Source organism: Lithobates pipiens, unplaced genomic scaffold (assembly GCF_037356315.1).
Source record: "Lithobates pipiens isolate NorthernLeopardFrog02 unplaced genomic scaffold, aLitPip1_a1.2 Scaffold_8, whole genome shotgun sequence".
Classification (NCBI taxonomy): domain Eukaryota; kingdom Metazoa; phylum Chordata; class Amphibia; order Anura; family Ranidae; genus Lithobates; species Lithobates pipiens.
Window position 1 is genome coordinate 117,469,012 of NW_027507903.1, and position 12,812 is coordinate 117,481,823.

The following is a 12,812-nucleotide window of genomic DNA, read 5'->3' on the forward strand; positions in this document are numbered from 1 at the left end:
CAGACACAGTTACGCAAATGTCTCCTTACACTGCATAATATATATATATATATATATATATATATATATATATATATATATATATGCGCTTAATGTCTGTTTGAGGGTGCTGACGGGGGATATTTAGTTGGAAAACGTCGGCAGGCATGTCTCTCCTGCAGTCCTTCCTGGGACTAACTACAGCTTTCCAGCCAAATGGGGGCTGTTGTCTCGGCATATTCATTCTTCAAACAGTTGGTATCTTTTACCCTTTTGTGAAGTGTGATCTATATACTGTAGACATTGTATGCATAAAGGTTGGGACTTTTTTGGGGGTTTGCATATGCCTTGTGTGTATGATCTGCCATCTTGACAACCTTGCAGCTTTTTTTCCCTTCCCTCTGTACTAATACAGCATGAATATATCTGGGGGCATGCAGGGACAGGATGGGACACGAGAGAGGTGCACGACTGCTTTAAACAACTGATATGTTAGTACCTACCGTATTTGCCGGTGTATAAGACGACCCGGCATATAAGACGACCCCCTAACTGTACAGGTTTTTAAAATGTTTTGCCCGTACTCACCGTTTAAGACGACCCCCCATTCCGAGGCTTCCGACGCTTCATATCCCTCCTCTTCGTTCTTTTCTTGCTGGAGCCATTTCCTTCTTCCTTCTTGCTGTTGCTGGAGCCAATCACGGCGAGCAATGTATTCTATTAATGAATACAAAGCCTGCTTGGATTGGCAGAGGCTGTAACATCATCAGCTCGCACCTCTCTCACTCTCAAAGTCAATCCGAGCAGGCTACTGTGTGTAGCCTGCTCAGATTGGTAGAGATTGTTACTCCAATCCGAGCAGGCTCTGTATTCATTTGAATACATCGCTCACTGGGATTGGCTCAGTGGTATATACTGTATGTAGCCGAAGCTACATACAGTATTACCGGACATCCAGAAGGCATCCCAGCAGCTGACCCGGCGTATAAGACGACCCCTCCTTTTTGCCCAGTTTTTTTAAGTGTAAAAGGTCGTCTTATACGCCGGAAAATACGGTAGTTGTTTGTAAGTACTAACCTATAATAATAGGTTCACATGCCATTCAAATATGTATACCTTTATTGGTTTATTATAACATTGTTATGGTGTAAGATGTCTTTATATACGTTGTAAGGAAACTTTTGGGTCAATGTTTGAAGAAGCGAACCTTGATCTGCAAAAAAAAAAATGTCTACTTATTGGCAAAAAGTCCCTCTTCATATCCCCTAGGTCAGTATACATAGGACAATTATTGGCGACACCTACCTACTTGGATTTATAATTATGCTTGACCAAAGAGGTTATCGAAAATAATTCAGTGAGAGATTAAAAATACTATGAACGGTTGAGAATTTTGAGAACCGGTGCATCTAGGATTAGGGAAGAGCTCAGGCGTGTTCGCATGGAACACGTGCAGAGCCCGCTAGGAAGTCGGCGCTGCGTTAATCACGGGCAGTGAGACATTGCCCCGATGCGGGGCTGCAGAGATCGGGAAATGTCTCACTGCCTGTGATTAGCGCAGCACTGTGCCGACTTCCTGGCGGGCTCTGCATGTGAACACACCTAAGCTCATCCCTTATCTAGGATCATTTGTGATTTAAAAATGAACTACAGGGATGCTAACAACTCCACTAGTCTCCTAGTAAAACATCAAATAGAGTGTTACATCATTTAAATCTATACAAATTTAGACAGTGCACCACCCATAAAATGATATGCAATTTTAGCTTAAGACCACTAAGACACAATGGGGGTTATTTACGACAGGCAAATCCACTTTGCACTGGCAGTGCACTTGTAGTGTAAAGTGGATTTGCCTTTTGTAAATAAACCGAAAGTGAAGAAAATATATATTTTCTTTTACCAAACAAATTCAGTTAATTCAATCTATGTTGTTTAAAGATGCTTGTGCATTTACTGCTTCCCCTGTCCCCCCACAAAGATGTAAAACCTGAGAAGTTCTTATGTGATAGCACAAATATTAACCTGTATATCCATGAACTAAAGATATGTTTCCATGCTGTTACCCTGTATATCAAATTTTTACACATGTTCTACGTAAGGGGAGTAAAAACAAAACCACCTGAGTAGGGGGTGAATGGTCCTGTCAAACATTGCTCAACTATGCTGAGCGCTCCTTGTGGATTGTGCGAGGTTCAGACCTTTTCCTCTTTAGCTGCTCTGAGATTGACTGAAGCAGCGGAAGGCCTGTACCCTTATTTTTCACAAGCTACTAGTAAGTTGATGACTACATTCTGCACAATAAAATTATAACATACGGCTTACAGGTACACTTGACTGCTACTAAAAAAGTTTGTGACCCTGTTGGAATTACTTGGATTTCTGCACGAGAGGGTCCTAAAATGAAGTCTGATCTTCATGTAATTCATAGTAATAATGGCAGACTTCTTTAACAAACATGCACAACGATTTGCATTGTCATATCATTTTGAAAAGAGGGTAACTTGATTGATGATGGATGAGGAGGAGGAGGAAAACAAAAGTATTTCTAAAGGCCTTATGCATCAGTTCATAGTAACCCTTTTGTGACTAAGCCTATTTCTGACATTTGTTGCTTGCAAGCTAAAATTTGTATTTTTTGCTAGAAAATTACTTAGAATCCCCAAACATTATATTTATATATATATATATATATATATATATATATATATATATATATATATATTTTTTTTTTAGCAGATACCCTAGAGAATAAAATGGCGATCGCTGCAATATTTTATGTCTCACTGTATTTGCGCAGCGGTCTTTCAAATGCAATTTTTAAAGAAAAATACATAATATTGCATTAATTTAAAAAAACGAAACAGTAAAGTTATCCCAATTTTTTTGTTTAATGTGAAAGATGATGTTACGCCAAGTAAATAGATTCCCAACATGTCATGCTCTGAAATGATGCACACTCATGGAATGGTGACAAACTACAGAGGAGGTCTAGTGCTAGAATTATTGCTCTCACACTGACAATCGTGGCAATACCTCGCATGTGTGATTTGAACACCATTTACATAAGCAGGCACGACTTACTTGTGCGCTGTCTTTGCTGCGCAAGCTCGTGGGGACGGGGGCGCTTAAAAAAATAAAGAAATTGATCACTTTTATTGCAGTCACAAAGAATGTAAACATCCCTTGTGACATTAATAAATGGTGACAGGTACTCTTTATGGAGGGATCGAGGGTCTAAAAAAAAAATCCCCCTTTGCACTTAAAAGCATTCAAAACGCCCAAAACAGCAATTCTGAATACTGTCCCTTATTTAAAAAATGGCACCATTGGCAGCTGAGTAAACCGAAAGTGACGTCACGACGTTGCTGCTGTGTTTACAGAAAGAAGACTGTTCAAGTCCCCCACTAGCCGGCCGAAGTGCCGGATCGTGTCTCGGATGTCCCGATGGGATGGGAGGCCTGAGAAGAGAGTTTGGAGGTAATATAATATTGTCACTACTCTTCCTCAGAAGCCCCAATCCATACCTCAACCAGATTGTTCTATGTTAGGAATCCCAGAAATTATTAAGGAATGGGTAGTTTTTTAAGGAGGAATTGGTGACTTATTGGCAGCTACAGAAAATGTTTGATTATTGCTGATAAAGTTATAGAACCAAAAAAAAAAAAGTAAACAATAGAGTCGACATACCCTTTTCAACATAAATATGAATGTTACACAATATGTTCAGTGTGGGTATTAAAGAGCTTTTGCATTATTAGCTGCAGAGATCCAGACAATTCCAACATATTCACATGCATTTTCTTCCAACGGTGTGAATGCACATATACTTGTTTTTTTTCCACTTGTTATTGTTTAGAATGTGAACTAAATATTGAGACACTTATGCCCCATACACACGGAAAAAGTCCAATCGGATTATGTTGTTGGAAAATCCAATCGTGTGTGGGCTCTATCGGACTTTTTCTGTCGGAATTTCCAGTGGAAAAAGTTTGAGAGTTGAATCTAAAATTTTCTGACAACAAAATCTGATCTGACTTTTTCCGATCGTGTAGTGAATTCTGATGCACAAAGTGCCACGCATGCTAAGAAAAATTTTGGAGACAAAAGCTATTGGCTACTGGCCTCTACATAGTCCCGTCGTACGTGCATAACATCACCTCGTTCTGAACGATCAGATTTTCCGACAACTTTGTGCGACTGTGTGTATGCAAGACAAATTTCGTCCAAAATCTGTCTGAAAAAATCTGACAGATTTTGTGGTCGGAATGTCTGACCGTGTGTATGGGGCATTAGGCCCAGCTCACACATATGCGATGACAGGAATCACATGTGATTCACATGGAACTGCTGTACAGGCCACATGCGATGTCTGTGCAATGCGAATTTCAGCCATACAAGCTGAATGGGGTGAAATCGCATTCGCACCAAAATGGTGCAGGACCCTTTTTGTCATCCGCACTGGAATCGGATTGCATGGGTGTTCACGCCTATGCGATCCGATTTTGCACCATGTGACAGATCGCACTGTGGTATGCAGACCGATCTAGGGGTGTCTATTGACACCCGCAACGGTTCGCATAGGGCAGTGTGAACCCGCACTGGAATTGCGTGGGAACATGCATCGTATTTGTGTGAACCGAGCCTAAACCTGGATATACACCCATAGTTTTCTTTTGTTTAACCAGTGGGTGATGTGAATGCAGGGATCTCTCCTGCTGAGCTATTGTATTCTTACAAATGGCATTCCCCTCCTGCCAGAACACAATGATTAGCGCTTACAGCCACTGGAGTTCTGATTGGAATGCTGTTTTTTCAACATGACTATTTGACAGAAGCAGGTTACTAGAGCGGCTAGAGAAAAGGACACGCATACCTAAAGCCTGCCAGATCCTGCTAAACTGGCCAATTTCGGTACGTGTGTACCTGGCTTAACTCTCAAGGACACTCTACAGAGACACATGGGAGAATTAATTACATCCAATCCTTGCATCTGATCTTATGTCCTTGAATCTTAAGATGTGCTTTTTTTTAAAGTGATGTCAGAGATTATACTCCTTCCCATATACCCATGGAAGAAACTTAAGTACAAAACAATAAAAAAAATTCCTAATCTTTTTTTTTTTTTTTAAAGCATATTATTTAAAAAGAGGTAAAGTCAGAAAAACCGAAGACCAAAAAAGCTACAGTTTTAGGCAAAACATACCATCCAAAAGATTCTGTCCAGGCACAAATAGGAATATCTATACAGTACTCAAAGACTATACCAACAAGGCACACACATTTAACACCAGAATAATTATAATCCATACAAGACTTTAAAAAACAGAAAAATGGCACTTGTAATACATAACTACTTATGTGTAGCAGCAAGTGCTTTAGATGACACAAATATTTAATACAATACATATAAAAGATATAATGCAATGGGATCGTCTACTAAAAGCATCTTTGCTGGAAAGAGTCTAAAGGAGGTTACATGTGCATATGGAAGAAGCTATGGGTTAATGAAGTGCTTAAGACCAATGGGTCCTGGTTCTTAGTGTGAAATCCATCCTAAGCATGAACAGAATGGAACTGTGGAAATTAGAATGAAGATAAGAAAAAAGTAATTTACTCTCCTTCATTCCAGTTATCGCTGCATATGTGAAAAAAAAGAAAGAAGATAGACAATAAAGTTAGACATTTTTTTTTTTTTTTTTACTTATTTACTTCCTAGTATAAGTCTCCTCAACATACAAGGCATAAAATTAGATATTGTGCAAAGCACCACTCGGCCAACATGCATCCAGAGGTCTATTATAAGCAAGCAGAAGCAATTTAAAATTAGCAATATATATTATAACTATAGGTGTTATAACAGTGGCAAAAATTCAAGCTGGACTCTGGGCTAAGCAATTGTGTAAATACAAGAGGCCGGCATTTTTCTTTCAATATTGGTGTGCCTTGTGTATCTATTTCAGATCTGTTCAGTAATCCAGTGTGAAATTGTGTGCTTCTGTGCAGGAGCTTCCTGTAATAAAGACCAGTCCACAGCTCCTCTTTTTCTTGTGAAGGGCGACTGGACTTGTATCTACCCTCCCTCCTATAGCAGGTTGGGCATTCAGGGTACATTCAGCATAGCATAGGCTATGCACAGCACAGTGATAGTGTCACCATTACTTTTCCAAAGTAATATCTAGGTTTGCAAAGTCTTTGGGTGTATGCAAATTGAAATGAAGCTTTCCATACCCAGAGTTCAACTTTAAAATGAAATTATAAGTTGCTTGAGGCGGTGGTAAAGATTTGTCTCCCTACTGCTGCTACCTCCACCTGTGTTGGATGCCTGGTCCCCCACTAAGTGATGTGGTTCCTTGAGCAGACCCCTGCATCAGTACGGTTTCCTATAGTGATGTAGGGTCAGCGTGGGGCCACAAAGAACTGGTGGGGATCAGCATCTGACATTCAGGCATGGAATTGTTGGGTGCAGATTCTTCGCACAGTGAGAGGGAGCAAAGATTAGCACTGCAGGTAATGCATTGTTTTTAAAGGTAAAAACAATGTTCTTTTACAAGCACTGTGTTAATTTATTTGGAGGCGATCGGGTCACCTTAATAAAACCCAGACCAATGCAATTGCTAAATAATGTTGGAATAAGGTATCCTTCAAAACAATACCTTTTGTTTTCCACTGCACTGCACAGTGGCATACTCGAGAGATATACTAAATAAATACACTAAGGTTGGGCTTTAGAAGTTTAAAGGGATTGTAAAGTGAATAATAAAAAAAAAAAATAACAAACATGTTATACTTACCGCCACTGTGCAGCTCGTTTTGCACAGAGTGGCCAAGAACCTGCTCTTCTGGGGTCCCTCGGCGGCTGTCTCGGCTTCCTCCTGCAGGTGCTTCTCACATTCATGCAAGCTCCCTCGCATGGTGAGAAAAATCTGCAGGTGTGCTCCCGTGATACAGCCGGCGGCTATAGCCACTCGCTGTATCACACGGCCCCGCCCCCGGCGCTCCGCGTCAGTGGATGTGATTGACAGCAGCGCAAGCCAATGGCAGCGCTGATTTCCATCCATCCACTCCAGCCAATCAGCGGACAGGCTGAACGGTGGAAAGGATGTCGGGGGACGAGCGCAGGACTTTCAAAGGGGTGAGGTAAGTAAAACGGGGGGGCTGGGGGCGCAGGCAGTTTCAGATGTTTTGCATTAAGGTGAAAAAACATTTACCTTTACAACCCCTTTAAAACCCAGCTCTAGTACAACCAAGCATATTAGAATCTTTAAAAAAAAAAAAAAGTAAACCATAGGGAAAAATTAAGCTCAAAACACTATCTGCCCTCTTTCTTTCAGGAAGAACTCTTCTTTCCTGCTACGTCCTGAAACGAGACAATCAAGAACTCATGGTAAACAATTTAAACCTTTCCTGTAACTATGCAGGTAGTTGGGTCTGCTCTCTTAGATCTGCTATTGTAGAATATTAAGAAAATTCTCCAATAGCAATTGTTCAATCAGACTTTGGATTAAAGGGCATGTATAATGTATTTCTCACAAGTACAGATTTTGCTTTGTTTTACCCCTGAAGCAATTTTGACATTCCTTCCGAATTTTTAGTGCCATTCCATATTTTTATTATTGTATTAAATACAGAGTTTTCAAGATTAAGCAGTAAAGTAAACTCTGTATTTAACTCAAATTGAAGTGAAATTAAAGAGAAATATTAAATAATTGCTAGAAGGCAGGGCTCCTTATTTCAGACAAGATGCTATGTCTTTTCTGCAATGAAACAAACTTTTCTGCCAGTTGCAATCTTCTTTAGAATGTATAGTACACTCACTGCCAGAATGAATCATTTTCCATGCATATGCAGCAGAGGTACATCAAGCAACTCGACCAAATACCCGGCCGGCACCCAGAAGAGTAGATGATGTTGGCGCCAGCGAGGGGGCAATTCTGCTGCAGGGTTGCCAACCATCAGTAAATTCACAGACAGTATGCAAAATACGAGGATTTTACATCTGTCTGTGAATATCCATTACACACATGCATACTTTATGTCAATAATGGATACTCACAGACAGATGTGAAAATCACAGATTTTACTGACAGTCGGCAACCCTGTTGTGCTCTAATTAAACATTACTTAGTAACGCCTGTTGCGATATCAGACACACGGGCAGCCACATGCCATGCATTTTACTTAAGGCGTAGCCTGACTCATAGAATTGCATTGTGACAAGGAACAGTAAAGCACAGGACCTGTACGGCACTTCTCAGCACAATGCAGAGATTAAAAATGTAATGAGCTGGCTCTATGTACATACAGAATTACAAACTACACATAGAATCAAGGTTTTATAAATTAATAAATAACCCACATTGACAAACACCAAGCTGATCTCCCTTACATGCATATCTGGAATAATATTGGAGACTACACATTCCCTTTAAACTTGAAATAAGTAAATGTATCCTGCAACAAAATAATCTGGCATGAAATTCTAAATATATGAACCAGGACACCATTTTGCACACACAGACTACCGTAATATACATATTCTTACAATGACAGTTTTTAGAAAAAGTAAATACATCTTTGCCACAAATTCCAAGCTAGCTGAGCAAGTGGATGAATAAGATGAAAAATACCGAAACCCCAAGTTATGTGAGATTTACATAAGGACAGCTTCTGACACGTTTTTAAATTCCAATAAAAAATACATTGGTTGTATGCAGTTACAATGTTTTATTAAAGTGGAACTCCAGCAAAAACTGTTTGGACAGAGTCCAGAAAGATTGGAACCTCTGTCAGTTTTTTTTTTCTGCAGTCCCGTGTGAAGCATTTTACCTTATTCTCTTATTGCAGCAAGGCAAACCCCTCCAATGGGGCAGGGAAAGTAAAAAAGAAAAACTTGAGAAAGGTTCTAACTTTTCCCTACTTAACAATCAAATGCAAAAGATTTCCCATCACTTCCTGACCCCAAAACCTCATGGAAACAGACAGCAATCAAGACCTAACATGGCTTCCCCCACTTTATAGGAAACAAACATTTGGGCTGGACTTTCACTTCAATTCCACTGAAAGTACAAAAATATCAGAAGGTACACATGAAAAAAAAAATACATTTGTTACACTTCTAACTGTGAGCTGTAAAGCTAAAGGCTACCTAGCAAACAGCAGACAAACACATGTTTGTGATATAGTCATCGATGGATCAGACTGAACTGGTTTTGATGCTTGGTTTATGTCCACACACAGACAGATTTTGCTGTTGACAAATTACTATGTGAACTTCAACAAAGCGACACTGGTCTCTTCAAGGCCTGGTTCACAGTAGTGCAATTTCAGATGTGACTTGAGTTGCACAGAATTGCATGACAATGGAAATCACATGGTTTTCAATGGTGCCCATTCACACTAATGCAGCACAGCTTTTGGATAAGGGTTTTGTGCTACTTTGGTGCGATTGTAGCTACATAGAACATGCAAACAAAATCCAAAACACAACCAAGTCACACTATATAATCGTTTAGAAAATCTGATCAATTTGCAGCTACAGTAGTGTGAACCGAGCCCTTAAAGCAAATCATTGCTCCCTATAGAAATATATTATAAAAGTCTACTAATGAAAACTGGCGGTGTGGTGTGGACACCACAGGGAATATTTAGAATTATACATGGCCTCTTACTTTGCCTTAGTCCCTGGTTTTGGCGACGATGTTCTCCACAGAGATCAGGGATACGAACACGTTAAAGCTTTACTTATGATAGAAGTGCATCAGAACCCCTGATACTACGACAGACAAAATGATACGTGACAGGCACAAATCTAAAAGCTACTACTGCCAACACAGTCTGTACTGTTTATGAACCTACCTCAAATAAGTTCAGACCCTGAGCTTCACGTTGATTGTATGGTCGAATTATTCCATCCTCATGAATGAAACGAGGAGGTCGAAGAGGAGTTACATCTTCCGTAGACTCTGCTACTCTGAAGGTATATGGGAAAAAAAGACTTCGGTTTAAAGGGTGATCTATGGCTGACATACGAAAACACTTTACTAAGATATTAACTAATTGCATCCGTTATACGAGTAAAACTGGCCATACACATACAGAAAAAAATTGCTACACAGCACAAATCTCCCACCTGCAGCTACTGTAATTATGACAGCAGACCCTGCCAGCTGTTAGAATACCTGAAAAATGCCTGCACCTTATAAAATGCAGGTGCCGTTTGGTCGACAATTTTCCACACAACAAATTATCTGTGTATGGCCAGCTTTAATTGCCTACCCAATGTCACAACAATCAAAGTTTTTTTTATTATATGATCCTTAGAAAACAGACACCATGTGTGAAAAACAGTCTCTTTCTTCTAAATCAATGGTCTCTAAACTGTGGCCCATGAGCTGGATGCAGCCCTTTGCTTGATTTTATCCAGCCTCTGGGCACAATTCCTCCCACTGACACCAACAACAGGGCACTAATCCTTCTATTGACACCAACAATGAGGCACCACTCCATTTGCTGACACCAACAGTAGATCATTATTCCCACTGACACCAATGATGGGGGAAATTTCTACCACTGACACCAATGATGGGGCACTATTCTTCCTACTGACACCAACCAAGGGGCATAATTCCTCCCGTTGATATCAACAATGGGGCACTATTTCTCCAAGTGATGTGAACAAGGTGCTAATGCTAATGTGTGAAAAGGTCACTAATACCTATGATAAGTGGGCTATTCCTTATACTACTGACCAGAGGCATTATGTCTTTTTTTTTACTGCCACTGACCACCAAGCCTGAGGCACTGTATACTACCCACTGAGGCTGGGGCATTTTCTACTCCCACTGGCCAAAGTCCAGCTCCCCTAAAGTCTGAAGAACCATAAACTAGCACTTTATTTAGAACGTTTGGAGCCCCTGTTGCAAGAGATATTTGTGAATTAAAAGAGAAGTATGGGCTTTGCAAAAAAAAACAAAAAAAAAACAAAGCAATATACTCACCTAGGTGGATGCAGTATCAATCCGATGCTGCAATTGTCCCTGTTAACTCTGCAGTGAGAACTGAGCAATAAAAGACAGCGATTGCTCAGTTCCCCCTCTCCATTCTGAGCAGAGCCATGACTGTTAGTCAGCAGCTCTCTACTCTCCTCTCCAGCGCTCACTGGAGTGCTTGTCTCTAGAGGGGGTGAGAGGGGTTGGCTCAGGCTCTCAGCGGATCACTGAGAGGCTGAGCTAGGTGCTGGTCCAAGCTTCTGGGTGAATCCCGACCATATGGTCAGGATCTATTCAGAGCCTTGACTGGCTCTGTGACGTCAGCCAACTGTTGGCTGAGTGCAGAATGAACTGCATTCCTGTGATCCATAGGAGTAGTACAGACACAAAAAGCTTTGGCTGTACTTCTCCTTTAAGGGTTTACCTTTACTATTGACAAAAAACAATCCTAAGCATTACCCTGTACTCTGTACTTTAGCATGCATGTCTCTATTTAGAAAAAGCATGCTTACTTTTCATGTTGCTTAATTCATTCCTCTTCACTCTCCATTCTGAAGATGGTTGAAGGTATAGAATTGGATTTGGGGACCTAGAAACTCACAAGCACAATTGGTTTCATTCCTCACCCATGCATACGCAGTCTAATTTCGAATTCTCTCCCAGAATGCCGAGCTGCAAGACGGAGTGGACTGCACATGCGTGGGTAGGGAAAAAAGCCAAGTGCTATCCATGAGTTTCCAGGACCGTGCATCCAATGCCCGACACGTTCTGCCATCTGCAGGATGGAGAGGGGAGGACATTGAAATGAGCTGCTGAAAAAAGCAAGCATTTTTATTTATTTTTTTACAAAACTGAGCACAATATGTAATATACTGAGGCTGCTGCAATCGTAGAAAGGTTTTAAGGTTTTTGGTAGGCTAGTAAAGGTTAACTAACCCTTTATACAACCCAAGTTATATGTTATTTAACACACATAATGGACTGTAACTGGATTCTGGACACTGGCAAGTCAATTTTGGTCAGTATTATTAATATACCACCTCTCTCCCAACAATATTTCCTAACACTTATAAATAAGTGCTTCCAAAACATTCTGCTAAAAATCTGGTTGAGAATAAAGATTCCAGAATTTTAGGACATGATAATTGGCAGGCTAAGGAATTATAATGATAAAAACATCATTATCCAAGTATTCCAATTATGTTGTTTTGTAAGAGTTTCAAAGGAAAAATATAGACAAGGGAAAACATTTAAGACAAAGGAAAGCTGTTGTAAGACATAAAAGGGTCTGCCTTTGCTAGCAGCTTTCTGGCTGTCTCAGGCTTCCTAACTTTTTAAGTCAAACATGCAACAAGTGAAATCAGAATGCCTGATCTACATACTTGTTATGGGTCAGGGACTCCAAGTATTAAAACCAAAGGGTCAGTATGAGAACCAAGAAACTAGCATTTTCAAAGAGTACAGCAAAGACAGCCTCATATTTCTCAAATGACAGTTTTGTTACGTCAATATACCTCACTCCTAAAATTGGCTGAAAATCTTAGTTATAAAAAGAAAGTCTACATTTTAAATCTTCTGAGATAAACCCATTTATGGGCTGCGTCAGAAAGATGGGCAGGCAGGAGTTAAATGGCTTTACAATAATTACACATCCTTCAACATTTTTCATTTATTTGGGGACATTTAAAACATTTATCAGAGTATCTCACACCACAAAGAAAAAGCTTTACAGAAAAGGGTAATTTTAAATGAGCTTTTGACAGGCAAATGTACATCTATTAGACAAACACAAACCAAATGTTACTAGGAATCTGCTCAATAAAGCTTACAATCTACACGAAA

General features: G+C 40.0%; 1 protein-coding gene across 5 annotated transcripts in view; it reads right to left on the reverse strand.

Annotated features, from left to right (window-relative positions):
- VPS13C (vacuolar protein sorting 13 homolog C) overlaps positions 1–12,812 on the reverse strand; it is a 626,331-nt gene that overhangs the window by 37,597 nt on the left and 575,922 nt on the right. For 4 of the 5 annotated variants that reach the window (XM_077473219.1, XM_077473221.1, XM_077473220.1 and 1 more), the window contains one exon: positions 9,838–9,952. In XM_077473219.1, the coding sequence (XP_077329345.1) occupies positions 9,838–9,952 (115 nt within the window). Of the gene's footprint in view, positions 1–5,259; positions 5,618–9,837; positions 9,953–12,812 lie in introns of those variants that run through there. The other variant, XM_077473222.1, reaches the window with a different exon arrangement.